Source organism: Mustelus asterias, chromosome 14, assembly GCF_964213995.1.
Source record: "Mustelus asterias chromosome 14, sMusAst1.hap1.1, whole genome shotgun sequence".
In the NCBI taxonomy this organism is placed as follows: Eukaryota; Metazoa; Chordata; class Chondrichthyes; order Carcharhiniformes; family Triakidae; genus Mustelus; species Mustelus asterias.
Window position 1 is genome coordinate 8,564,822 of NC_135814.1, and position 25,888 is coordinate 8,590,709.

General features: G+C 46.7%; 1 protein-coding gene, 1 long non-coding RNA gene and 1 other non-coding gene across 3 annotated transcripts; 2 read left to right on the forward strand and 1 right to left on the reverse strand.

The window, feature by feature from the left end:
- Positions 1 to 587: 587 nt before the first annotated feature.
- On the reverse strand, positions 588 to 17,880 carry tsn (translin). Its single transcript, XM_078227859.1, has 6 exons — positions 17,517 to 17,880; positions 15,039 to 15,132; positions 11,869 to 11,965; positions 10,217 to 10,332; positions 4,235 to 4,314; positions 588 to 1,183 (listed from the first exon to the last, which is right to left on the reverse strand). Exons 1-6 carry the CDS (start codon positions 17,580 to 17,582, stop codon positions 941 to 943), a joined length of 696 nt encoding a protein of 231 aa, XP_078083985.1. The 5' UTR covers positions 17,583 to 17,880; the 3' UTR covers positions 588 to 940.
- A 64-nt stretch (positions 17,881 to 17,944) lies between these two features.
- On the forward strand, positions 17,945 to 25,382 carry LOC144503999 (uncharacterized). The gene is made up of 3 exons (XR_013499572.1): positions 17,945 to 18,008; positions 19,746 to 19,849; positions 25,172 to 25,382. It is a non-coding gene; the product is annotated as an uncharacterized LOC144503999 (long non-coding RNA).
- On the forward strand, positions 24,872 to 25,003 carry LOC144504168 (small nucleolar RNA SNORA69). Its single transcript, XR_013499587.1, has one exon. It is a non-coding gene; the product is annotated as a small nucleolar RNA SNORA69 (small nucleolar RNA).
- Positions 25,383 to 25,888: the final 506 nt, after the last annotated feature.

Here is a 25,888-nt window from a genome sequence, read left to right on the forward strand (position 1 = left end):
TACCCATTCTCCCTGCTTAACCTCAAGTAAATTACTGGAGTTACTACTAGGGGATTTTCACAGTAACCTCATTGTAGTGTGAATGTAAGCCATCTTGTGACTAATAAGTAAACTTTAAACTTGGAGTTACCCTTTTTCTATCCACATGCTTATCTTCAGCATTCCTTCCCGATAATCAGAATTCAAGTCAGAAATCTGGGCACAGGAACTATGGGCCAAATGGCTGCTTTCGGCGCAGTGGTAAGCATTGCTGCCTCACAGTGCCAGGGACCCGGGTTCAATTCCAGCCTCAGGTCACTGTCCGTGTGGAGTTTGCACGTTCTCCCCGTGTCTGCATGGGTTTCCTCCAGGTGCTCTTCCCACAGTCCGAAAGACGTGCTGGTTAGGATGCATTGGCTGTGCTAAATTCTCCCTCTCCGCACAGGAGTGTGGTGACTAGGGGATTTTCACAGTAACTTCACTGCAGTGTTAATGTAAGCCTACTTGTGACACCAGTAAATAAATTTTACACTGTACCATCCTGTGCGATCTCCTTGCCCCCAGCCCCGCAACTATAACATCCCAAAATAAGACCACAAGCATACCTCTACATTTGTTTTATTCCATTTGCAGTACAGAAAAGACCTAGCTTAAAGATAAATGGACTGAACACAACTTTCAGCGACAAGGGTGGGATGTATTGTACATTTCCAGGAAAGCTCACCACTTAAAATAACTAGTGGCATGGATTTTTCTCTTGAAGAAAATAAGGCTGTGCATAACCCCCCTTAACACAGAGGGAAATTTAACCTCCTAAACACAAGATGGCGGCAGTGTGGGATAATAGCGCTCCCTTTTCCCCATATACCAACATTATAACCAACATTTTCACCGTTACATTTGGCAGCCTGGCAGTAACTAATTGACCTCGTTCGCCGCCCCCGCACCTCCTCACCAGAAGTTATTTTCCTGACACTTTGCCCTCGGTGGGTTCGTCTCCTTTCCCTAGCCCCCGTATTGACAAGTCGTACACCACTTCCTCGATCTTTTTCACATCATACTTTAGGCCGTCGTACCGCTTCCGCAGGGAGTCGTTCTTCAGATTGAGGAGGCGGAACCCGGAATCCAGCTCGTTGATAAAGGAGGAGATTCGGAGAGGCCGGGTGTAGTCTCCGGCAGTGACACTGTTCAGGGCGAGCCTCGACTAACCAGCGGCGACCGGGAAGGGAATGGGAAACATTACATTATTACAAGAGCAGGCATCAACAAACTCACTTTATTACCCCTCCAATTAATCTCGCCTTCTCCTCTGCTCCCACTCACTCGTTCCCCCGTTCACTCCGTCCCACACTGTTAATGCTCCCCCATTCCACAATGCACTCTGCCATTACCAGAGCTCCCCCATGCTCCCATTACCAATGCTCCCCTGCTCCCATTACCAATGCTCCCCCCGACCCCAATATCAATGCCCCATTGACCAATGCTCCCCCACACCCCCATTACCAAGGCTCCTCCCTCCTGCCCCATTACCAGTGCTCCCCCATGAGAGATGATCTTATTAAAACCATAGAAAAATTACAGCACAGAAGGATGCTATTCAGCCTATCTTGTCCATGCTGGCCCGGGCACACCCAGGTGCCCTTGTTAATCCCACCTTACTGCATCAGGCCCATAGCCCTGTAGTTTAAGCACTTAGAATCTTGTACGTCTCCTGGATCTCCATTTTAAGAGGACTCGACAGGGTGGACACAGAGGACATTTCCTCTCACGGGGGTATTGAGAACTAGGGGGCACAATTTATAAATAACGGATCTTCCATTTAGGATGGAGGAATTTCACTGTCAATGGGTTATTAATCTTTGGAATTCTCTTTCTAAAAGAGCAGTGAAGGCAAGGTGCTCAAACATATTCAGGACAGTTAGAGGTTTGAACTACAAGGGAGGCAAGTCCTAAGGGGCAGGCAGGAAAGTGGAGGTAAGACCAGAATCCAATCAGCCATGATTTCATTGAATGGTGGATCAGGCTCAAGGTGACGAATAACCTACTATTTAAGCGGTTATTGGATAGGCACATGGAGCACACCAGGATGATAGGGAGTGGGATAGCTTAATCTTGGTTTCAGATAAAGCTCGGCACAACATCGTGGGCCGAAGGGCCTGTTCTGTGCTGTACTGTTCTATGTTCTGCTTCTATTTCTTATGATTTTTGTTTTATTTATTCATGGGGCATGGGCGCCATTGGCTGGCCAATATTTATTGTCCATCCCTAGTTGCTTCTGGAAGGCATTTAAGAGTCAACACATTGCTGTGGCACTGGAGTCACGTGTAGGCCAGACCAGGTAAGGACGGCAGATTTCCTTCCCTAAAGGACATTAGTGAACCAGATGGGTTTTTCTGACAATCGATAATGATTTCATGGTCATCAGTTGATTCTTAATTCCAGATTTTTTTTTCCAATTGAATTCAATTTCCACCATCCCATGGCGGGATTCGAATTCGAGTCCCCAGAACATTAGCTGAATTTCTGGATGAATAGTCTGGTGATAATACCACTAGGCCAGTTTATGACAGTGTGTGTTCTCTGGCCAGTGGAATCTGGGCGCAGACACAGCAGAGGGATAGGCAGTCAGACTGATAGACCTTCTCTGAACACTTGCTGCCTGAACCTGTCGAAGGCCATGTTGGCCATCAGGGACAATCCCACGAGGTCTCACTCCTCCCCACGGCGGGTAGCCAGAGGTCAGGAGTGTGGGATTGAAGTGCAGCCAGACGTGGAAGAGTAGACCCCTCAGATAATGAAAGAGGGGATGTAGCCTCACACATCCTACACAGATGTCAAACACAGACTCTCGCAGGCTGCTGAGATTACAGACAGGCCTACAGTTCGCAAATTGATGTAGCAATTCCTGGGGCCACCACGTGCAATACCATGCACACCAAATTCCTGACGGACAAAGGGAGGTGTACACAAGGAACAAAACAGCACAGGAAGAGGCCCTTCGGCCCACCAAGCCTGCACCAATACGTGGTTTCTATCCCTCTGTTCACCTCCCGTTCATGTGTCTATCAAGGTACACCTTGAATGTTGCTAACGTGCCTGCTTCCAGCACCTCCGCAGGCAGTGCTTTCCAGGCACCCACCACCCTCTGTGTGAAAAACTTTCCCCACACGTCTCCCCTAAACTTACCCCCCCTCACCTTGAACCTGTGCCCCCTTGTAGTTGGCCTATCCACCCTGGGAAAAAGCTTCTGACTATCCACCCTGTCTGTGCCTCTCATAGTTTTGTAGACCTCTATCAGGTCTCCCCTCAGCCTCCGTCTTTCCAGTGAAAACAATCCGTGTTTATCCAATCTCTCCTCATACCCATAACCCCTCCAAACCAGGGTTTAAAGAAGTGATATACAAGTTGGACTGACACCAGAAAGCAGGTCGTCTGCAGTCAAACTCCCTTGACGTTATCATCTCTTTCACCCAGTGACATTTTATAACATATATCCAGGAATTTTAATTTTATCAGAATGAAGAGCGACCTCGAGGGATTTGTTGCTGTAATCTAATTTGAAAGATTTCATTACAGATTAATGCAGGATTTGTGTGATTATCTGACCAATTTCTTATGATTCCTTAACCACCAATTACATTCTAATTTAAACAGTTGATTAGCATATTAAAAGTTAATTACCAGCACTTATTTTGGGCGAGAATTACTGACTCTGATTGATACGGGTGGCACAGTGGTTAACACTGCTGCCTCACAGCGCCAGGGACTGGGGTTCAATTCCAGCCTCGGGTCACTGTCTGTGTGGAGTTTACACATTCTCCCCGTGTCTGCATGGGTTTCCTCTGGGTGCTCCGGTTTCCTCCCACAGTCCAAAGCTATGCAGGTTAGGTTGATTGGCCATGCTAAATTAACCCCAATGTCAGGGGGATTAGAAAGGTAAATATAATGGGTTACAGGACTAGGGTCTGGGTGGGATTGTGGTTGGTGCAGATTCGATGGGCCGAATGGTCTCCTTCTGCACTGTAGGGATTCTTTGATGTTAAGATGGTTTACTTACAGGATACCTAGCAGTGAGTTACTCTAGTCCAATCAAGGGGTTTAGACGGTAGGCACACAGAAAGTTTGGGGTTGCAGTACAGGTTATCTGTGACCCTCAGTGGGTTGTGTAAACATCTAACCTCTCCAGCCGCGCAAGTCTTTTGCTTTACTGACCCATTTGCCTTTGGATGGCTTTCCATCAATCGCTGTGTCTTACCAGTTCATTAGCCAGGATCAGTAATCCTGAAAGATAGTCCTCGATATCCAGGTGGAAGCCTTTGTCTCGGTACACTTCAACTGGAAGCCAGCCACAAAATATGTTAGAATTAGGAATTAGGAAGTCAGTTAATTACAACAAGTCCAGGTAAAAAAATGTGCAATGTACACAATGGGCAGCATAGAAGGAGGCCATTCAGCCCACATTGATTTAAATCTCCCCTTTGGCTGCTCCAAGGAGAGAAATTGGCTACAGGAGTATTTCAAAGATGAGGAATTTTGTGCTGTGTAACTCGTCCCCTGACTCACCAAAGGCTGTCCATCATCTACAAGACAAAAGTCAGGAATGTAATGGAATACTCTCCCCGCTTGCCTGGATATGCGCCGCTCTAACATGCAAGACGCTTGACACCAACCAGGACAAAGAAGCCCGCTTGATTGGCACCTTAACCATTCATTCTCTCCACCACCGATGCACAGTTGCAGCAGTGTGTGTCATCTACAAGATGCACTGCAGGAACTCACCCAGGCTTCTTCGGCAGTAACTTCTAACCCAGCAACCTCTACCATCTAGAAGGACAAGGGCAGCAGATACATGGGAACACCACCACCTGCAAGTTCCCCACCAAGTCTCACACCACTCTGACTTGGAAATATATTGGCCGTTCCTTGACTGTCGCTGGGTCAATATCCTGGAATTCCCTCCCTAACAGCATTGTGGGTGTACCTTCACCACATGGACTAAAGCAGTTCAAGGAAGCCTTTTCAAGGACTATTAGGGGTGGACAATAAATGCTGACCTAGCCAGTGACACCACTCTTCAATTCTGCATTTAAGAGACTTGGTCTATTCTTGAATGTTGTCAAAACAAAACTCACATCAGCCCAGACCTAGTTAGCCAAATATTCCACTTTCCGTATACATTGAAGGAGGGACTCTGGAAAAGGTTGAGCATTGGAAACATGGGGAGAACGTGCAAACTTCACACAGTCACCCAAGCCGGGAATCAAACCCAGGTCCCTAGCACTATGAGGCAGCAGTGCTAACCACTGCTGGAAGGATGTGTGTAATTTCTCTCACTGCTGAGGAGATCCAACACTGGATCAGCTGTGCCAGCTCAGTCTTCTCCAAGGTCCAGCAGCGAGTGTTTGACAAGAAAGAACCCCACAAGTCACAAGAGTCCTAGCGAACAGAGCCGCTATCGTCACCACACTCGCGCAGTGAGAGCCGGACTGCGCATCAGTGACATGCAAGATCCATCAGCAATGTCTTCACCACATCATCCGGATTCAATGGGAGGACCATTGAACAAACATGAGTGTCCTTCTTGAAGCCAGCACCACAAGCATTCAGGTAAAACCCCTGGAAAATCAATTACAATGAACGAGGCAGTGTGTCAGGTTGGCTGAAAGCTACCTCCCCAGCCAGACCCGGTGTCCCGAATTCGCAAATGGTCAGTATTCCAGGGGAGCACAAAGTAAATTCTTCAAAGACACTCTGGAGGTTCTCCTTGGAGTGCAGCAGCATTGAGATGGGCTGGGCGGAGCCTGCCACCATTCACTCACAATGATTGACATCGAGCTGCATCAGGCTGAGAGTCACAATGTCTTCATAATGAGGCAGAGTGACAGCAGAGAAGAAAAGAAAGTAAATCCTGCGGACGTCACGGTGGCACAGTGGTTAGCACTGCTATCATAGTGCTAGGGACCTGGGTTTGATTCTCGGCTTGGGTGACTGTGTGAAGTTTGCACGTTCTCCCCATGTTTCCATGGATTTCCTCCGGATGCTCCAGTTTCCTCCCACACTTCAAAGGTGTGCAGGTTGTGTGGATTAGCCATGGTAAATTGCCCCTCAGTGTTAGGGGAACGAGTGGGGTAAATAGGTGAGGTTGGGGAGGATAGGGTCTGGGTGGGATTGTTGTCAGTGCAGGATTGATGGGCCAAATGGCCTCTTTTCGCAATGCAGGGATTCAATGATTCTAGATCCCACTGCCTTGTCTAATGTTCTGCTCCCCGTGCTCAAAGATCTGTGTGTCGAGAGTCACTCACATGAAGACCCGCAGTAGAAACTCAAAATCCTGAGTTGAGATCACCCTCAGATTGAGGGACAGTGTAATACAGGAATTTATACAGATATGACAAAACTTCTTCCCTATTTGGCCCACTCAATAGAGAGGCTAACATTCTGTTAACATTTTTTTTGTACATAACCACTACATTTTGGTAGCCAGTTGTCACAAATGAAACTCAACAGCAAGTGTCAATGCGTTCCTCCATGATAATTTGATTTGATTTGTTATTGTCACATGTATTAGCAGAGAGTGAAAAGTATTGTTTCTTGCGCACTATACAAAGCATACCGTTCATAGAGAAAGAAAAGAGTGAGTGCAGAATGTAGTGCTACAGTCATAGCTAGGGTGCAGGGAAAGATCAACTTAATATGAGGTAGGTCCATTCAAAAGTCTGATAGCAGCTGGGAAGAAGCTGTTTTTGGGTTGGTTGGTACGTGACCTCAGACTTTTGTATCTTTTTCCTGACGGAAGAAGGTGGAAGACAGAATGTCCAGGTGTGTGGGGCCTTTGATTATGCTGGCTGCTTTTCCAAGGCAGCGGGAAGTGTGGACAGCTTCAATGGATGGGAGGCTGGTTTGCGTGATGGATTGGGCTTCATTCACGACCTTTTGTAGTTTCTTGGACAGAGCAGGAGCCATACCAAGTGTGATACATCTGGAAAGGATGCTTTTTATGGTGCAGAATTGGTGAGAGGTTTATCAGACATGTCTAATTTCCTTAGTCTCCTGAGAAAGTAGAGACATTGGTGGGCTTTCTTAACTGTAGCGTCAGCGTGGAGGGACCAGGACAGGCTGTTGGTGATCTGGACACCTAGAAACCTGAAGCTCTCGACCATTTCTACTTCATCCCCGTTGATGTAGACAGGGGCATGTCCTCTACTGCGCTTCCTGAAGTGAATGACTATCTCCTTCGTTTTACTTACATTGAGGGAGATTATTGTCATCACACCAGTTCACCAGATTCTCAATCTCTTTCCTGTATTCCATCTCATCATTGTTTGAGATCTGACCCACTATGGTCGTGTCATCAGCAAACTTGAAAATCGAGTTGGAGGGAAATTTGGCAATATAGTTATAGATGTATAAGGACTATAGTAGGGGGCTGAGGTTGCAGCCTTGTGGGGCACCGGTGTCGAGGATGATCGTGGAGGTGGTGTTGGTGCCCATCCTTACTAATTGCGGTCTGTGGGTTAGGAAGTCTAGGATTCAGTCGCAGAGGGAAGAGCTAGGCCGTAGGTCGCAGAGTTTGGAGATGAGTTTTGTAGGAATGATGGTGTTGAAGGTGGTGTTGAATGATGGTGTTTTGTAGGAATAATGGTGTTGAAGGCTGAGCTGTAGTCAATGAATAAGAGTCTGACATAGGTGTCTTTGTTATCTAGCTGTTCCAGGGTTGAGTGTAAGGCCAGGGAGATGGCGTCTGCTGTGGACTATTGCGGAGATAGGTGAACTGTAGTGGATCCAGGATATCTGGGAGGCCGGAGGAGTTGATCAGCTCCATGACAACCTTTCAAAGCATTTCATAATGATGGATGCCAGTGTCACCGGGTGATCGTCATTAAGGCAGTTGCCTGGATTTTCTTTGGTACAGGGATGACAGTCATCTTCTTGAAGTAGGTAGGGACCTCAGATCGATGTAAGGAAAGGTTAAAGATATGCGCGAATACCCCCGCCAGCTAGTGTGTGCAGGATCTGAGTGCTTGTCCGGGTCAGTTGCTTTCAGTACATTGACTTTCAAGAAGGCTGATCTGACGTCTGCAATGGTGGCCTCGGGTACAAGTTCAGCCGAGGCTTCCAGGGCGAAAGGTGTTCTCTTGCTCAAAATGGGCATAGAATGCGTTGAGCTCATCAGGAAGGGGTGCATTGGAGCCGGTGATTCTACATGCCTTCATCTTGTAGCGTCTTATGCCTTGCAGACCTTGCCATAGTCGGTGGGGCGCCGTGTGGCCAGCCTGGAACTCCAGCTTGATCCTGTTTCTTGGCATATTTGATGGTTCTCGGTAGATCATATCTGGCTTTCTTGTAAGGGTCAGGGTCGCCCAGCTTGAGCATCTCAGACCTGGACTTCAGCAAGCAGTGGATATCCCTGTTCATCCATGGTTTCCGGTTGGGGAACACACGGATTTGCTTCTTTGGCACACAGTCATCTACGCACTTACTAATGAAGTCTGTTACTTTAGTGACGTACTCATTCAGATTGGTCGCTGGATTCTTAAATATTAACCAGTCCACTGACTCGAAGCAGTCCCATAGGAGATCATCTGATTCCTCGGACCAACATTGCACAACTTTCTTTGACGGATTCTCCCACTTCAGGTTTTGCTTGTAAGCCGGGAGCAGGAGCACAGCCTTGTGGTCTGATTTGCCAAAGTGTGGGCGGGCGATAGAGCGGTAGGCATGCTTGATATTTGTGTAGCAGTGGTTGAGGGTGTTTGGGCCTCTGGTGGAACTGGAGACATGTTGGTGGTATCTTGGTAGTAGACTCTTGAGCTTGGCCTGGTTGAAGTCCAGGATGACTGAAGTGTAGTGTTTGTGCTCTCCTTCTGCACTGCAGCAGTTCAATAGATCGATCAATAAGATCACTGCTGATCTGACGGTGGCCTCAACTCCACTCTTCTTGCCTACCCGCCCCGTACCCTGTGACAGCCTTCTCAAATGAAGAATCTAACTCAGCCTTAAAACTATTCAATGATCCTGTCTCCGCTGCCTCTAGTCCTTCGAATCTATCTCCCTGTCTACTCTTTCCCCTCCTTTTTAAAAATCTTTCTTCAGTCTCTTTTGTTCCAAAGAAAACAATTCCAGACTGTTCTTCACAGAAGTGTGGAACTTTCTCAGAGATCTTAAGCCCATTATAAAATCGGAGATTGCTGGATTTTTGTTAGCCAGGGGTTGTTAGGGGTACGTGAAGCAAAGGCCGCGAGAGGTTAGGAGAGAGATCATTCAGAATCTCACTGAATGGGGGAAGCACACAGGAGGGGCTGAATGGCCTACTGCTGTCCCTGGATCAACAAGATGACAAAAGGAAGGTACATGGGAGGCACAAAACTCAAGAACAGGGTGAAGCTGTGCCACCAAGGAAGGGAACTGGAGAGGGTTGGGGGATGGGGCTGGGAGAGGTGGGAAAGGGAGAGAATACTTCACACATTTGGTTGGCCAATTATGGAGGCAACTTTGCACCATAGTCAATACGTAATAATGTAAGAAAAAGGAGCAGGCCACTTGGCCCCTCGAGCCTGCTGCACCGATCACTACAATCAATCAGCTAATCATCAACCTCAGCTTTTCGGCCCTATCTCCACTCCTTTGATGAGCAAAAGTCTCTCAATCTTCGTCTCCAATCTACGCACTGACTGAGCATCCGCTGCTCCCTGGGCTAGAAAATTCCAAAGATTCGCAACCCCCATAGTGGAGAAATTTCCCCTCATCATCTCAGTCCTAAATGACTGACCCCTTATTTTGAGCATATGAACCAAAATTCTTGATTCCTCAGCCAATAGAAATATCCTCTCAGCCGCAACCATGTCATTCCTCAACTTTAGGGAATGTAGACCCAGTCTATATTCACTCCTCATAGGACAATCCTCATCCCAGGAATTAGTGCAATCTACAACACGACCATATAACATCAAAATGGGGTAAAATAGAGAACTGGAACCTGACTGATCAATACCCAGGAATATCCTTCAGGAATGTGCTTAGCTTCCCCTCCTGAGAGCAATGCAGAGATCAGGAGCAGCCACAGGGAAGTCCACACCTTACAGCTTGGTGGCACAGTGTACATACATTCACAGCCACACGTCAAAAGGCAGGAGTGGGGGCTCTGTCCAGATCCTCTCTTTATGGAGCAGATCTGTCTCACAGCTACAGCACGTCACCAAACCACCAAGAGAGATAAAGGAACAGCAGAGTTACGCACTTCCTAGTATTCCTGCAACAGCTTCCCGAGTCACCAGGGTTTCCGTCTCCAGATAGACCACGAACGCTGCCAGGAAGATGAGACGTTGCAGCACGAATCTCCAATGCTCATTAAACCTGCAGAACAAAATTCAGTGGCAGATAAACATTTGGTCCATCAAGCACACAAGATGGCTGCAGCATCATGTCCAGATACTGGAAAATTCCTCTCTATGCCTTTCAGTTAATTGAAACTAATTCAGGACATCATAGAGACCATGCACTGTCAGTGAAACCATTTGTCTTCTATATGACATGCTTTTTGTCCCTGGCAAAGGCTACAGGGAGTCAACGTCCATCCTATCAAGCTGGCGAAGCATTCCAGAGACTCATAATCCCTGGGGAAATGAGAACTGCCCACACCTAGTCATAGAGGTTTACAGCATGGAAACAGGCCCTTCGACCCAACTTGTCCATGCCGCCCAGTTTTTACCACGAAGCTAGTCCCAATTGCCCGCATTTGGCCCATATCCCTCTGTACCTACCTTACCCATGTAACTGTCTAAATGTTTTTTAAAAGACAAAATTGCACCCACCTCTACTACTACTTCTGGCAGTTCGTTCCAGACACTCACGACCCTCTGTGTGAACAAATTGCCCCTCTGGACCCTTTTGTATCTCTCCCCTCTCACCTTAAACCTATGCCCTCTAGTTTTAGACTCCCCTACCTTCGGGAAAAGATGTTGACTATCTAACTGATCTATGCCCCTCATTATTTTATAGACCTCTATAAGATCACCCCTCAGCCTCCTACACTCCAGGGAAAAAAGTCCCAGTCTTGTCTATTCTCTCTATTGCATAATTTAAACTCATGTTCCAAATCTGTCAAAATCCAATAATCTGTGAATAGGTGTACAGGCCATGCAGGATTTCATTACTTTATAAACTTCTAATTCCTGCTGCTGTAAATTATATAGTTCCAGCTGATTTGAGTAGTATGGTTATTTGTGGCTCAAAATGGTTCATTTGGTCCACAAGACAGACAATAGCAGAATCAGATCACACAGTGCATTCATGTGCGTTGTGTTGCTCTTTCCATATTGCAGCCAGCATCGTGAGATCAATCCGTCAGGGTAAACGGAGTGCGACCCAGAGCACTGTAGCCTCACCACAATGCAAAATGTACACTGGTACAAAGGAGGTGGCTCACCCACCATCTTCTCAGGAGACGTGAGCAATATAGTGACGGCCACACCGCGAGAGGGATTAAGGATCTGTTTTAAGGAGGAGCTATTCTGAATAAAGTTAATCATTGATGCCCTTGATCCTGGTGATGAATGAGGGCAGGTGCTGTGGCAAAGACAACCGTTGACATTTTTTAAATGGATGATAAGCTGTGGTGGAAACAGAAAACGCTGAAAGAAGAAAATCAAGTCCATCAACATCTGTGAAGAGGAAAGATGTGGAATACCCATGTAACAACAGGCATATACTTCAAACCAGTTTACTGGACGTGTCCAGTAACATTCCTCAGAGATGTCCAATGCTTCAGTTCTGATGAAAGGCCTGTGCATGAAACATTAACGCACCTATTTTTCTTCACAGATGTTTATTTTGCCTTCCTGTTTCCCATTTCTATTTCCTACACTTTATATCATTATTTCCATCACTAACCTGTAATACTGTTCTGGTGGGAACTTGGTCTTCAGTTCCTCTAGATGTATCTTCACGGCGTTAAAATGTTCACGTGCTTTCTGGCACTTATTTGGTACTAACACATACAAAGAGAAACAATCAGCGACTTGGACTGACAGGGCCTCTCACCGAGTTAAAAACTATAAAGATCATCACCATCAAACCACACTTTCAAAGAAGAGCAGGGAAATTCTCTCCAGTGTCGTTCAATCAACCCCACAAAAGCAGGTTATCTGTACATGAACGCACCGTTGTGCACAAATTGGCTGCACATTTTCCAACATTACCAAAGTGACTAAGATTCAACACGTATTTCATCGGCTGCGAACGTGTTTTTGGTAGTCTTGAGGTTGTGAAAGGAGCTGTTGTTGGCAAGACAACAAGACGCTGTTGGGGCAGCACGGTGACACAGTGGTTAGCACTGCTGCCTCACAGCGCCAGGGACACGGGTTCGATTCCTGGCTTGGGCCACTGTCTCTGCGGAGTCTGTAGATTCCCCCCATGTCTGTGTGGGTTTCCTCCGGGTGCTCCAGTTTCCTCCCACAGTCTGAAAGACGTGCTGGTTAGGTGCATTGGCCATGCTAAATTCTCCCTGTGTACCCGAACAGGTGCCAGAGTGTGGCGACTAGGGGATTTTCACAGTAAATTAATTGCAGTGTTAATATAAGCCTACTTGTGACACTAATAAATAAACTTTAAAAAAAACTTAAGAGTTTGGAGTTTGCATATCCGTGGGTACTGGTGACGATGGCTTCAATCTTCCCAACAATAGGCTGGAGGAAACTGCCAGCATTGTGAGGAGGGTGGGAATAGAAAGCAAGTAAAAAGTGGGCTTAACTTAATGGGAGCCTTCTACAGAACTATTCCTGGAAAGAGCCAGCGCTGTCAGTAAAAAAAAAACACTCGATAACTCAAATAATTAACACTAAACCAAGAGGATCATGATTAGTTTAGATTATCAAGTGACTTTGAAGTTTGAAGTCTTCAAGATCCGTTGGGGCTTTACACAAGCACACCACCATTCATTTCATAACATGTATAATAAAAGCAAAATATGGCACAGATGCTGGAGACCCGAAATAGAGAAAATGCTGGAAAAACTCAGCAGGTCTGACAGAATCTGTGGGGAGAAAAAACAGAGTTAATGCTTCGAATCCTTCTTCGGAACTCATTGCGTCTGAAATTCTGAAGAGGAGCCATGTTGGACTCGAAATGTTAACTCTGTTTCTCGCTCCACAGATTCTGTCGGACCTGCTGAGTTTTTTCAGCACTTTGTCTTCTTATCCTATATGATGGGGGTCTGATTTCAGCCTTAGCATTCCAAGGAAAGAATGATTGGAGATAGGTGGTCCTTGACTGAGGGGGGAGGGAAAGTCATCCAGGATCACGTTTGCAATGCCCCAGTGGGCAGCAGTGGGAAACACTGGCAAAAAAAGATAATTTCTCCAAAGTGTTTCACACCATCATTGAACATCTCAAAGCGAGTTACAGCCAATGAAATATTTTTGAAGTGTCATCTCTGCTGTAATGCAGGAACAGTAAGAAGTCTCACGACACCAGGTTAAAGTCATAGAATCATAGAAACCCTACAGTGCAGAAGGAGGCCATTCAGTCCATCGAGTCTGCACCGACCATAATCCCACCCAGGCCCTACCCCCACATATTTTACCCACTAATCCCTCTAACCTACGCATCCCAGGACTCTAAGGGGCAATTTTTTTAACCTGGCTAATCAACCTAACCTGCACATCTTTGGACTGTGGGAGGAAACCGGAGCACCCGGAGGAAACCCATGCAGACACGAGGAGAATGTGCAAACTCCACACAGACAGTGACCCGAGCCGGGACCCTGGAGCTGTGAAGCAGCAGTACTAACCACTGTGCTACCGTGCCGCCCTACAGGTACAAGTCCAACAGGTTTATTTAGAATCACAAGCTTTCGGAGCGCTGCTCCTTCATCAGGTGAGTGCAGAGGTTGGTTTCACAAACACGGCATATATAGACAAAGACACTCTGTTAGACTTTTAACCTGGTGTTGTGAAACTTCTTACTGTGCCCACCTCAATCCAACATCGGCATCTCCACTTAATATAGGAAATGCAGCAGCCAATTTGTGCACAGCAAGCTCCCTCAGATAGAGGACAATTAATCAGATAATCTGATTTTTGTGACATTGATAAATATTTGGCCAGAACTCTGGGGAGGACTTTCCCGGCTCTTGTTCAAAATATCATGGAATCTTTTACATTCACCCATTCTGGTGAGCAAGGCATCGGTCTTGTCCAAATGATGGCACCTCTGGCAGTACAGCACTCTCTCAGTACTACCCTGGGGTGTCAGCCTTGATTTTTGTGCTTGGGACATGAAGCTGGAAGTTTGATTTGAGGGCGAGAATGCTATGAACATACGACAGCTGTCTCACAAAGCTGCTGAAAAGGTCTGTTAGGCAGCAGGAGTCACAGAAGAGAACAGCAAGGCCACTGGACACATCCCACTTGTCCGAAAATACAATACTTGGTCCCACTCCCCTGCCTGTGTTTGTGCCGAGGAGGTGAAGAAACAGATTCAGAGAAGAAAATAGAAGAGGCAGACAGAAAGAGACATAAAAATAGTAATCAATGAAATTGAACCATAGAATCCCTACAGTGCAGGAGGAGGCCCTTTGGCCCATCGAGTCTACACCAACACTCCGAAAAAGCATCCCACCCAGGCTCTCCCCTCTGGCTTATCCCCGTAACTCTTTGCATTTACCATGGCCAATTCACCTAATCTACACGACTTTGGACACAAAGGGGCAATTTAGCATGGCCAATCCACTTAAGCTGCACATCGTTGGACTGCGGGAGGAAACCAGAGCACCCGGAGGAAACTCACGCAGACACGGGGAGAATGTGCAAACTCCACACAGGCAGTGACCCAAAGCTGGAATCGAACCCGGGTCCCTGGCGCTGTGAGGCAGCAGTGCTAACCACTGTGCCACCACAAAATGAAAATAAAATCAAATAATGTATCACATCATCAACTTCTTCTTCTTGCACAGCAGGAGGCCATTCGGCCCATTGATCCTATGAAGTTCTTTGGTCGAGCTGTACCATTTAGTTTCACTCCCCTGCTCTTTTCCCTTCGACCACATTTCCCCTCATACTTACCTTCTTTCAAGCCGGATGTCTGATGAACAGTCTGCAGCAGGGTAAGAATCTCACGAGCTGTCTGTTCGAGGCCTTGAACAACTTTTCTTATTTCCTATAAACACCAAGAGAAATGCGAGAAGAGGATGAGTACATCAGTGCAGTGAAGTAAAGGAAGGCAGACCACAGAACCTACCATTTAGTCAGTACCAATCTTGTTGATTGAAATGCATTGCAGACAGGGCAAGCCACTATATTGGTGCACACTTTCCTAAATGCTGCAATCATACTCATCATCCTCTCTGGATGTCCCACAATATTCCAAACTTGGTGACACTGGCTTAGATTGTAGCTGAAAAAGTATACAAACTAAACACCGATTTTTAGGTACGAACACAGCTCAGTAGAACCTGGCCCCATCTGAACAGAGAAAATCTACTGTTCAGTTAATGGTCTCCAAATGTGCAAAGCACCTGGTGCTATTCATCTGCCTTCTCTTCATAATCCTGCATATTCTTCCTTTTCAGATAATTGTCGAATTCCCTTTTGAAAGCCCCAAATGAACCTGCCTCCACCATATTCTCAGACAGTGCATTCCAGAATCATCTACCGTGTGAAAAGGTTTCTCCTCATGTATCTATTGTTTCATTTGCCAGTTACCTTAAATCAGTGTCTTCCCCTTTCCAATCCTTCCACCAGTGGGAACAGTTTCTCCCTATCTACCCTGCCCAGACCCAGATTCCAGAAACGTGAACACATTGTGATTAAATGTATTCCTGGAGGTTTCATCATATGTCTTGCCCCCCACACTCCAGCCATTGGTCGGCACTGCGTTCCTACACCAACTGGAAAGCAAAAAGACTCATTACCCTATTGGATGATGCTTGACTGTCAGCCAATCAGCCTTTCCGTTCCTCCATTTCCAACATTTTTATATCCGGTAAAGAGAAATACTCAAAGAAAATGACCAAAAAAATATTTTATGACATCCTGATGATTTTTCTCCAGAGTTGCCCTCTTTTTAGGTCAAACCAAATAAACAAACTCAGATTAAGTCAGGACAAAGTAAAAGGAGCAGCTCCCCAAAAGGAGGGGGAACAGCCCGAACAGAAATCAAAGTACAAAGGAAACTTAAAAACATCAAATTAAAATGTGATTATTAGGGTCAATAACGCACCCCAACCCCTACGGTGCCCAACAGGCGTGGAAGGCGTCAACCGCGCCCGTGGACACCGCATGCTCCCTCTCCAGGGACACCCGGCCGCGAATGTAGCCGCGGTAGAGGGGAAGACAGTCAGGATGGACAGCCCCCTCGATCGCCCGCTGCCTGGACCGGTAAATGGCGCATTTCGCCAGGCCCAGGAGCAGGTTCTCGAGGAGGTCGCCATCCCGACCCGCCCCTCTCTGCACCGGGTGGTCTCCAGAGTTGCCCTCTTTTTAGGTCAAACCAAATAAACAAACTCAGATTAAGTCAGGACAAAGTAAAAGGGGCAGCTCCCCAAAAGGAGGGGGAACAGCCCGAACAGAAATTTGGATGGGCCGAATGGCCTCCTTCTGTACTGTAGGAATTCTACGATTCATTCAATTTGTTTTTGCTGATTTTCTACCTCAATGCCATTTTCCCACGCTATGATCTTTCTCTACACCCTAGCTATGACTGTAACACTAAATTTTGCACCCTCTCCTTTCCTTCTCTATGAACAGTATGCTGTCTGTATAGCGCGCAAGAACAATACTTTTCACTGGATCCCAATACATGTGACAATAATCAAATCAAATCCCTTTGATGCCTTCGCTGTTCAGAAATCTGTCGATTCACCACCCTCTGAGTGAAGAGATTCCTCCTCATCTCAGTCCTACCCCTTATTCTGAGACGAATCCAGGCAGCAGGTTAGCACTGCTTTCCAGGTTAGCACTGCTTTCTCACAGCACCAAGGACATGTAACAGCAACTTGGTGGCACAGTGGTTAACACTGCTGCCTCATAGATCCGGGAACCTTGGTTTGATTCCCGGCTTGGGTCCCTGTCTGTGTGGGGTCTGCACGTTCTCCCCGCGTGGGTTTCCTCCGGGTGCTCCGGTTTCCTCCCACAGTCCGAAAGACGTGCTGGTTAGGGTGCATTGGCCACTCTAAATTCTCCCTCAGTGTACCCGAACAGGCGCCGGAGAGTGGCGACTAGGGGATTTTCACAGTAACTTCACTGCAGTGTTAATGTAAGCTTATTTCTGACAGTAATAATAAATAAACCAGCGTCCTCTGGTTCTAGACACCCCGGATCAGGGGAAACATCCTTCCTGCATCTACCCTGCCCAGCTCTTTGTGTTTCAATGAGAGCAGGGTGGGTTCATTATCTTCTCTCCCCCCCGCCATCCCCAGCACACTCTGTGGCATCTTGCTGTGCCCACACCGGCTGCCCGCCCCCGGTTGGATGCAGAGTTTGTCAGTCAGCTGCTGGGTGGATTTATCTCTCCCCTCCCCCCCGGTTGCTATGGAAACTCACCTCCCTCACATCCTGGTCCGCGGTGAGGGAGCTCTGGATCACACTGAACAAATCCGTCACCGACATCACCGCAATACTGATGTGGAACAGGGCAGCCGGATCCAGCGGGTCCGCAGCAGCAGCAGCAACAACTCCCTCTCCACACACCCCGCGGCAGCCCGCCACATGCGACAGTTTCCCCCCCCCCCTTCTGGGGTCCTCTCCTACCGGCAGTCGCACAGGAAGTCCATCCAGACAACCGCCTGATTATCCATTTTTTATTAAATCGACACGCATTCGCTGCTCTTAAAAAGCTTCTCTTTCCCTCTCGGGGATAAGGGACGGGTCGAGAGCCCCCGCTTTTCCTCGGTGTTTTGTCTCGCTCGGGTGATTCTGTGACGGCATCCGCGTGGACACCCAGAAAATGTCAGGACCCCCGGGTTTAACCTCTAACCTCCCCGGCGTCACTTCCTCTTTCCGCCGCCGAGCTGCAGGAGTGGACGTGCGGCCATGGTGAGTGTGAACGGGGGCGGGTAGGGGAGGGAATCCAATCCGCTGCCATCCGCCTGATCGCGGCCCCTCATCGTCAAATAAACACCGCGTATCCGTCCAGAAAGAGTCACCTTATAATCGGGAATCTGTATTGAAGCCGACGTTTCAGCGAATGATTGAATAAATAACTCGCTTTTTTTTGGAGTTGAGGCCTGGGCCTCACTGGATGGGAAATTCTGTATTTGGTTCTCTTAACCAGGGAGAGGGAGAGAGAGGGGGGGGGGAGAGGAGTGGGGTGGGAGAGGAGTGGGGGGGGGCGGCTTTATGTGTACACGCCTTTGAAAGAGTGAGGGCAGGTTGAGGACGTGTTTAGAGAGGCATACGGGAGCCTTGGTGTTGCAGTCAGAGCCACAGAGTAAGGGAGTTTATGGTAAACCTTTGCAAAACACTGGCTCAGCCTCAACTAGAGTATTGTCTGGTTCTGTGCTCCATATTTTAGTGGGGGGGGGTGGATATTGGGGAATTACAGAGGAGGACGGGTGGTGTAGGACAGACAGACAGGAAAATAAGGACTGTATATCCACAGCAAATGTGATTGACATTCCACTCAGTCCGAGGGTAAATGGTGACCCTGTCGGTGACTCCTCCATCCCCTGAAAGAATAAAAAGGGACGAGAGGCTGTCTGGAGAGACTGGGGCAAGAAGAGATTTGATAGAGGTGTTCGAGGTCGTGAAGGTTTAGACAGAATGAAAGGAACTTTTTTTAAGGCCAATAAAGTACTTCTGAAGTTTCGTCACTGTGGCAATGTAGGAAGCGCAGCAGCAAACATGCCCACCAAGCTCCCACAAACAGCAATGTTTTAATGACCAGATAATCTGTTCTTTGGCTGTTGATTTGTGGGTAGGTGTTATATTTCAGTGTTTAAGTTTTTGTTTATTTGTCACAAGTAAGACTCAACATTAACACTGCAATGAAGTTACTATGAAAATTGCCACACACAGCACCTGTTCGGGTACACCAAGGGAGAATTTAGTATGGCCGATGCACCTAACCACATCTTTCAGACGATGGGAGGAAACTGGAGCACCCGGAGGAAACCCACACTGAGAGAACGTGCGAACACCACACAGACAGTGACCCAAGCTGGGAATCAAACCCAGGTCCTGGTGCTGTGAGGCAGTAGTGTTAACCACTGCCGTCCATGTTAGATGGGTGCGGATAGAACACTGGGGAGAGCACCCCAATTATTTTCCAGATAGTGGCCATCAGATCTTTTGTGTCTACCTGAGAGATCGGCCAGGCCTTATAATGTTTCCTCCAAGAGACGGCACCTCCGGCAGTACAGCACTGCACTGGAATGTCAGCCTTGATTTTCTGTTCAAGGCTGGAGCAGGATCGATCCCACAACCGAATGAATTGGAGGTGACAGTGCTATCAACTGAGCCACAGGTGACAGTGAGTGATCCAGAATCAGAGGCCACCGATTTAAGGCGATTGTCAAAAGAACCAGAGGTGACAGGAGGAAAATATTTTCTTATATCCAGTGGTTAGGGTTTGGAATGTACTGTTTGTATGTGGTGGAAAAGATTCAACTGTGACTTTCAAAAGGAAATCAGACTCACTCCTGAGGGGAAGAAAATTCCTGGGAAGAGGTGGGTCTAGCAGGGCCATGACGGAGCGAGTGGTCTTCATGTGTGCTGTAACCATTCTGTGATCCTGTGGTTCAATGGTTTCTTTGGTTGACTTTATTCTTGCAGCCATCCCACAAAACCTTCAGGATCAAGCGATTCCTCGCTAAGAAGATGAAGCAGAACCGGCCGATTCCACAGTGGATCCGCATGAAAACCGGCAACAAGATCAGGTACAAGTTTGATAGAATCAGGAGGTTGAAAGTTGGCGTGTATTTATGTGTCTGAACGCAACTACTGAATGGTCTTATGTCTCTCAGCTCATCTACTGAGTCTGTTTATGTCTTTCTTTCCCCAGGACATGACTGTTTCTAACACCCTGCTGGTCAGCCTTGTAAATTTGAGGTCATCTGTCATTCTGCTGCCCATGAGCTAATGTGTACCAAATCCTGTTCACACATCATTCCTGTGCTCACTGACCAGCATTGGCAAATGACCTCTTTTCTGTGCTGTAAAACTCTGTGACTCTTGGCTAGCTAACTGGAAACAGTAGGCATATGTGGCTCACTTTCTTGGCAAGGTGTAATGAGTGGTGTGCTACGGGGATCAGTGCTGGGCAGTTTTGACAATTTATATTATGGGGCAGCTCGGTGGCACAGTGGTTGGCACTGCTGCGCCTCAGTGCCAGGGACCCGGGTTTGATTCCAGCTTCAGGTGATTGATTGAGTAGCGTTTACATGTTCTCGTGCCTGCGTGGGTTTCCTCCTCCAGTCCAAAGATGTGCAGCTTAGGTGGATTAACCATGCAAACTTGCCCCTTAGCATCCCCCAGATTTGTAGGTTAGATGGATTAGCCATGGCAAATGTGTGTAGTTATGGGAGAGGGCCTGTCGGAGCAGACTTGATGGGCTGAATGGCCTCTTCTGCACTGTAAGGATTCTATAATTCTATGATTTGGAAGATGGGACCAATTGTATTGTTGCTAAATTTGCTGATGGTGCAAAGATAGGTAAGAATGTAAGTGAAGAGGCTACAAAGGGATTATAGAAAGGTTATGACTGGGCAAAAATCTGGCAAATGGAGTATAATGTGGGCAAATGTGAAATTGTCCATTTTGGTAGGAAGAATGAAAAAAGTACTTTCTAACTGGTGAGAGATTGCAGGGCTCTGAGATGCAGAGGGATTTCCCAGTGCATGAATGGCAAAAGGCAATTAGATTGATACAACATTGATTTGATTTATTATTGTCACATGTATTAGTATACAGTGGAAAGTATTGTTTCTTGCACGCTACACAGAAAACGCATACCGTTCATAGAGAAGGAAACAAGAGAGTGCAGAATGTAGTGTTACAGTCATAGCTAGGGTGTAGAGAAAAATCAGCTTAATGCGAGGTAGGTTAATTCAAAAGTCTGGTGGCAGCAGGAAAGAATCTGTTTTTGAGTCGGTTGGTATGTGATCTCAGACTTTTGTATCTTTTTCCTGACGGAAGAAGGTGGAAGAGAGTATGTCCGGGGTGCGTGGGGTCCTTGATTATGCTGGATGCTTTTCCAAGGCAGCAGGAAGTGTAGACAGAGTCAATGGATGGGAGGCTGGTTTGCGTGATGGACTGGGCTTCATTCACAACCCTGTGTAGTTTCTTGCGGTCTTGGACAGCGCAGGAGCCATACCAAGTTATGATACAACTGGAAAGAATGCTTTCTATGTTGCATCTGTAGTAGTTGGTGAGAGTTGTAGCAGACATGCCAAATTTCATTAATCTCCTGAGAAAGTTGGTGGGCTTTAGTGGTGGCATAGTGGTATTGCCACTGTACTAGTAATCCAGAGACCCAGTGTAATGCCCTGGGGACCTGGGTTCGAATCCCACTGCGGCGGATGATGAAATTTGAATTGAGTTTTTAAAAAATCTTGAATTAAGAGTCTGATGATGACCCATGATATCAATTGTTATATAAACCCATCTGGTTCAGTCAATCCTTTTGGGGAAGGAAATCTGCCACGCGTTAGCTGGTCTGGCCTACATGCAACTCCAGATCCACAGCAATGTGGTTGACTCTTAATATACCCTCTGCAATGGCCTATCAAGCCTTTCAGTTCAAGGGCAATTGGAGATGGGCAATAAATGCTGCCCCTGGATGAATTTTTAAAAATAGGTTTGCATCCAGTCTGGAGTTGTTCTATGTTGACCGACTCTGAGTCAATCGGTAAAGTTCCTGCACTTGTCTCCTAGCCAGTAAACGTTAAATGCATTGACAGTTACAGTCCATGTGGTGCCACCTTTGAGGAACTGAGGGGAATAAAATTTTCTGATCCCTGCCTGTGGTGGTCTTAGATTAACCCTTACACTCGGATTGTATTCCAGTAATTTCCCAACAGGCGCTGCGTTATAGTCGTCCAGAAGTAATCTCTGGCGTATCTCCAGGTATTTAATGATACAAGTTGATTTTGAAAGGAATTAGAGATACCTGAAGCATAGTCTGAGGCAGTTCATAAAGTTGGGGAGTCGTGGCAAGGCAAGTAGTAAGAAAGGGAGTCCCAGGGAATAAGCAGCTGCTTTCACAACCTTAGTCCCCAAGACATTTTACAGCCAATTAAGTACTCCTTGAAGTGATGCCACTTGTAATGAAGAAGATTCTGTAGCCAATTTATGCACAGCAAGTTCCTGCAGACAGCATGAAGTAAATGGCAAGATGATCTGTTTTTTGTGATATTGATTGAGGAATATTGACCAGAACTCCCTCTCCTCAATAATGCATCCATCTGCGGGGGCAACAGGGTCCCGGTTTAACATCTCATCTGAAACATGACATCTCCAACACTGCAGCACTCCCTCAGAACAGCACTGTAGTGTCCGTCTGTCTTTCTGTACTCTAGTTTGCTGAACTGTTTCTAAACATTTTGAGTGGGTATTTAAGGTGGTCAAGAATTGACTGGATTGCTCCACAGAGACATGTAAAATCGCCAGCACCAACGCACCCCTCCATGATGAGCTCAATGCATTCTACGCCCATTTTGAGTAAGTTGTCAGCAAGAGCATGCCCTCCACCCTGGATGAACCTGTATTTGGGGTCACCATTGCAGATGTCAGAGCAGCTTTCTCAAAGGTCAACCCACGGAAAGCGACTGGCCCGGATGGGGTACCTGGACGAGCATTCAGATCCTGTGCGGATCAGCTGGTGGGGGTATTCACAGACATCTTCAACCTCTCTTTACAACAATCTGAGGTCCCTATGTGCTTCAAGAAGATGACCATCATCCCAGTACCTAAGATAAACCAAGCAGCGTATCTTAATGACTATCGGCCGGTGGCTCTGACATCCATCATTATGATGTGCTTCGAAAGGCTATCATTGCATGAATCAATTCCAGTCTCCCAGACTACCTGGATCCACTACAGTTTGCCTACTGCAGCAACAGGTCCATAGCAGATGCCGTCTCCTTGACCCTGCACTCAACCCTGGAACATCTAGATAATAAGGACACCTATGTCAAACTCCCATTTATTGACTACAGCTCAGCCTTCAACACTATTATTCCCACGAAACTCACCTCCAAACTCTGTGGCCTGGGCCTCGGCACCTTCCTCTGTGACTAGATCCTAACTCTCAGACCACAATCAGAAAGGATAGGTGGCAACACCACCTCCACGATCATCAACGCCGGTGCCCCACAAGACTGTGTTTTCAGCCCCCTACTATACTCATTCACCTATGACTGTGGCCAAATTTCCCTCCAATTCGATTTTCAAGTTTGCTGATGACACCACCGTAACAGGTCGGATCTCAAACAATGATAGAGTACAGGAATGAGAGAGAATCTGGTGAACTGGTGCGGCAACAATAATCCCTCAATGTCAACAAAACGAAGGAGATTGTCATCGACTTCAGGAAGCATAAAGGAAAACATGCCCCTGTCTACATCAACGGGGACGAAGTAGAATGGGCCGAGAGCTTCAAGTCTTTTGGTGTCCAGATCATCCAACAACCTGGCCTGGTGCCCCCCCGTGCCGACACTAAAGCCTCTACTTTCTCAGACGACTAAGGAAATTTGGCATGTCAGCTACGACTCTCTCCCAACTTTTACAGATGCACCATATAAAGCATTATTTCTGGTTGTATCATAGCTTGGTATGGCTCCTGCTCTGCCCAAGACTGCAAGAAACTACAAAAGATTGTGAATGTAGCCCAATCCATCACGCAAACCAGTCTTCCATCCATTGACTCTGCCTACACTTCCCACTGCCTCGGCAAAGCAGCCAGCATAATTAATGATTCCACGCACCTTGGACATTCTCTCTTCCACCTTCTTCCGTCGGGGAAAAAGATACAAAAATCAAGGTCACGTACCAACCGACTCAAGAACAGCTTCTTCCCTGCTGCCATCAGACTTTTGAGTGGACTTACCTTGCATTAAGTTGATCTTTCTCTAACACCCTAGCTATGACTGTAACACTACATGCTGCACGCACTCATTTCCTTCTCTATGAACAGTATGCTTTGTATAGTGTGCAAGAAACAATACTTTTTCACTGTCAATACATGTGACAATAAATCAAATCAAGAACATCCTCTCCTTCAGTTGTCTGCTCTGTGACCTCAACAGATAGGGGTGGATTCAGAACCTGCCTCCCTACCCTATCAGCAAGGAATCAAACCCTGTATTGTTGGCACCAATCTGATGTATACCAGCAATCCACCCAACAGACAACCAGCCTGCAAGGAGTCTAAGCATTTATACATGCATGCTGAAGACTGCATGGTGGCATAGTGGTTAGCACTGCTGCCTCACCATCAGGCACCCGGATTCAATTCTGGCTTTGGGTGACTGTCTGTGTGGAGTTTGCACATTCTCCCAGTGTGTGTGTGTGGGTTTCCTCTGAGTGCTCTGGTTTCCTTCCACACTCCAAAGATGTACAGGCTAGGTGGATTAGCCGTACTAAATTTTAAATCTTAGTGTCAAAAGAGGTTAGTTTTGTTAGCCATGGTAAATGCATGGGATTATGGGTGGAGGGGAGGGCCTTGGGTGGTATGTTCTTGCAGAGAGCCAGTAGAGACTTGCTGGGCCAAGTAGGAATTCTGATATGTTGTTTGGAACTATGGATAGTGATGGTAGCTGCAGGTTTGATGCATATGCCTTGCTTTTTAGACAAAATGGTTTTGTATGGAAAATGTCTTAACCTGTTGGGCAATGCATTAGCAGCTTGTCAGTCATTTGTGAAAGGCATTTAACTGTCTTCTCTTCCCTTGGGTATCAGTAAAAGCAGGTCTGCAATTGCAGTGCTTCCTTCTATGAAGTGCTGTCATTTATCCTGCTGAGATCAAAGGCTGTCAATGCTCTCTGTTTAGTCTTGCCTTCCCGTGGTGAGATTTAGTTATAACAGCTACACATTTGCAAAACTGCATCTTAAATGTTAACTATTCATTGCTTGGTGAATTTTAAACTATTAAGATGCCAGAAGCCACATACAAATTGTGGTCTGAAATTAGTTTAATTTTGCATTTAGAAAGGTTGTAAAAGATGGAGCCTTAATCACAGTTGTTTCTTGTGTATATATAGGTACAACTCCAAGAGGAGACACTGGAGAAGGACCAAGCTGGGCCTGTAAAGGGATACACCATCGCTGGTACACTACCAGCCACAGCCATCTCTCCCGCTCTCTTGCCCCTGCAGGGAAGAGAAATGGAAGTGCGGATCTCAGCAGAAGTTGGATGGAGAAAATTTGATTTGGTTTCATGTTTTCTATTGAGAAATAAAAAATGGAGATATTTATCAGTCTAGTGTGATTTACTGTGGGTTTTACCTGGAGTACAATCGTTAAAAGTACTTCAGTTTACCATTGCAACCTGGGTTAGTTGGAATGAGTGCAGTTCCAGCAATGACATGGACAGATTAGGTGAGTGGGCAAATCAATGGCAGATGCAGTATAATTTGGATAAGTTAGGTTATTCACTTTGGAAGCAAAAACAAGGCAGATTACTACCTGAATGGTTGTAAATTGGGAGAGTAGAACAGGACCTGGGTGTCCTTGTGCACCAGTCACTAAAGGTAAGCAGGCACTAAACAAGGCAAATGGTATATTGGCCTTCATTGTGAGAGGTTTAGAGTGTAGGAACAGGGATGTGCTGTTGAGGTATACCTAGAATATTGTGTTTTGGTCTCCTTTTCTGAGGAATATTCTTGCTCTCAAGGAAGAGCAGTGACTGTTTACTGGGCTGATTCTGGGGTTGGCAGGACTGATGTATGAGGAGAGATTGACTAGGTTAGGATTGTTTT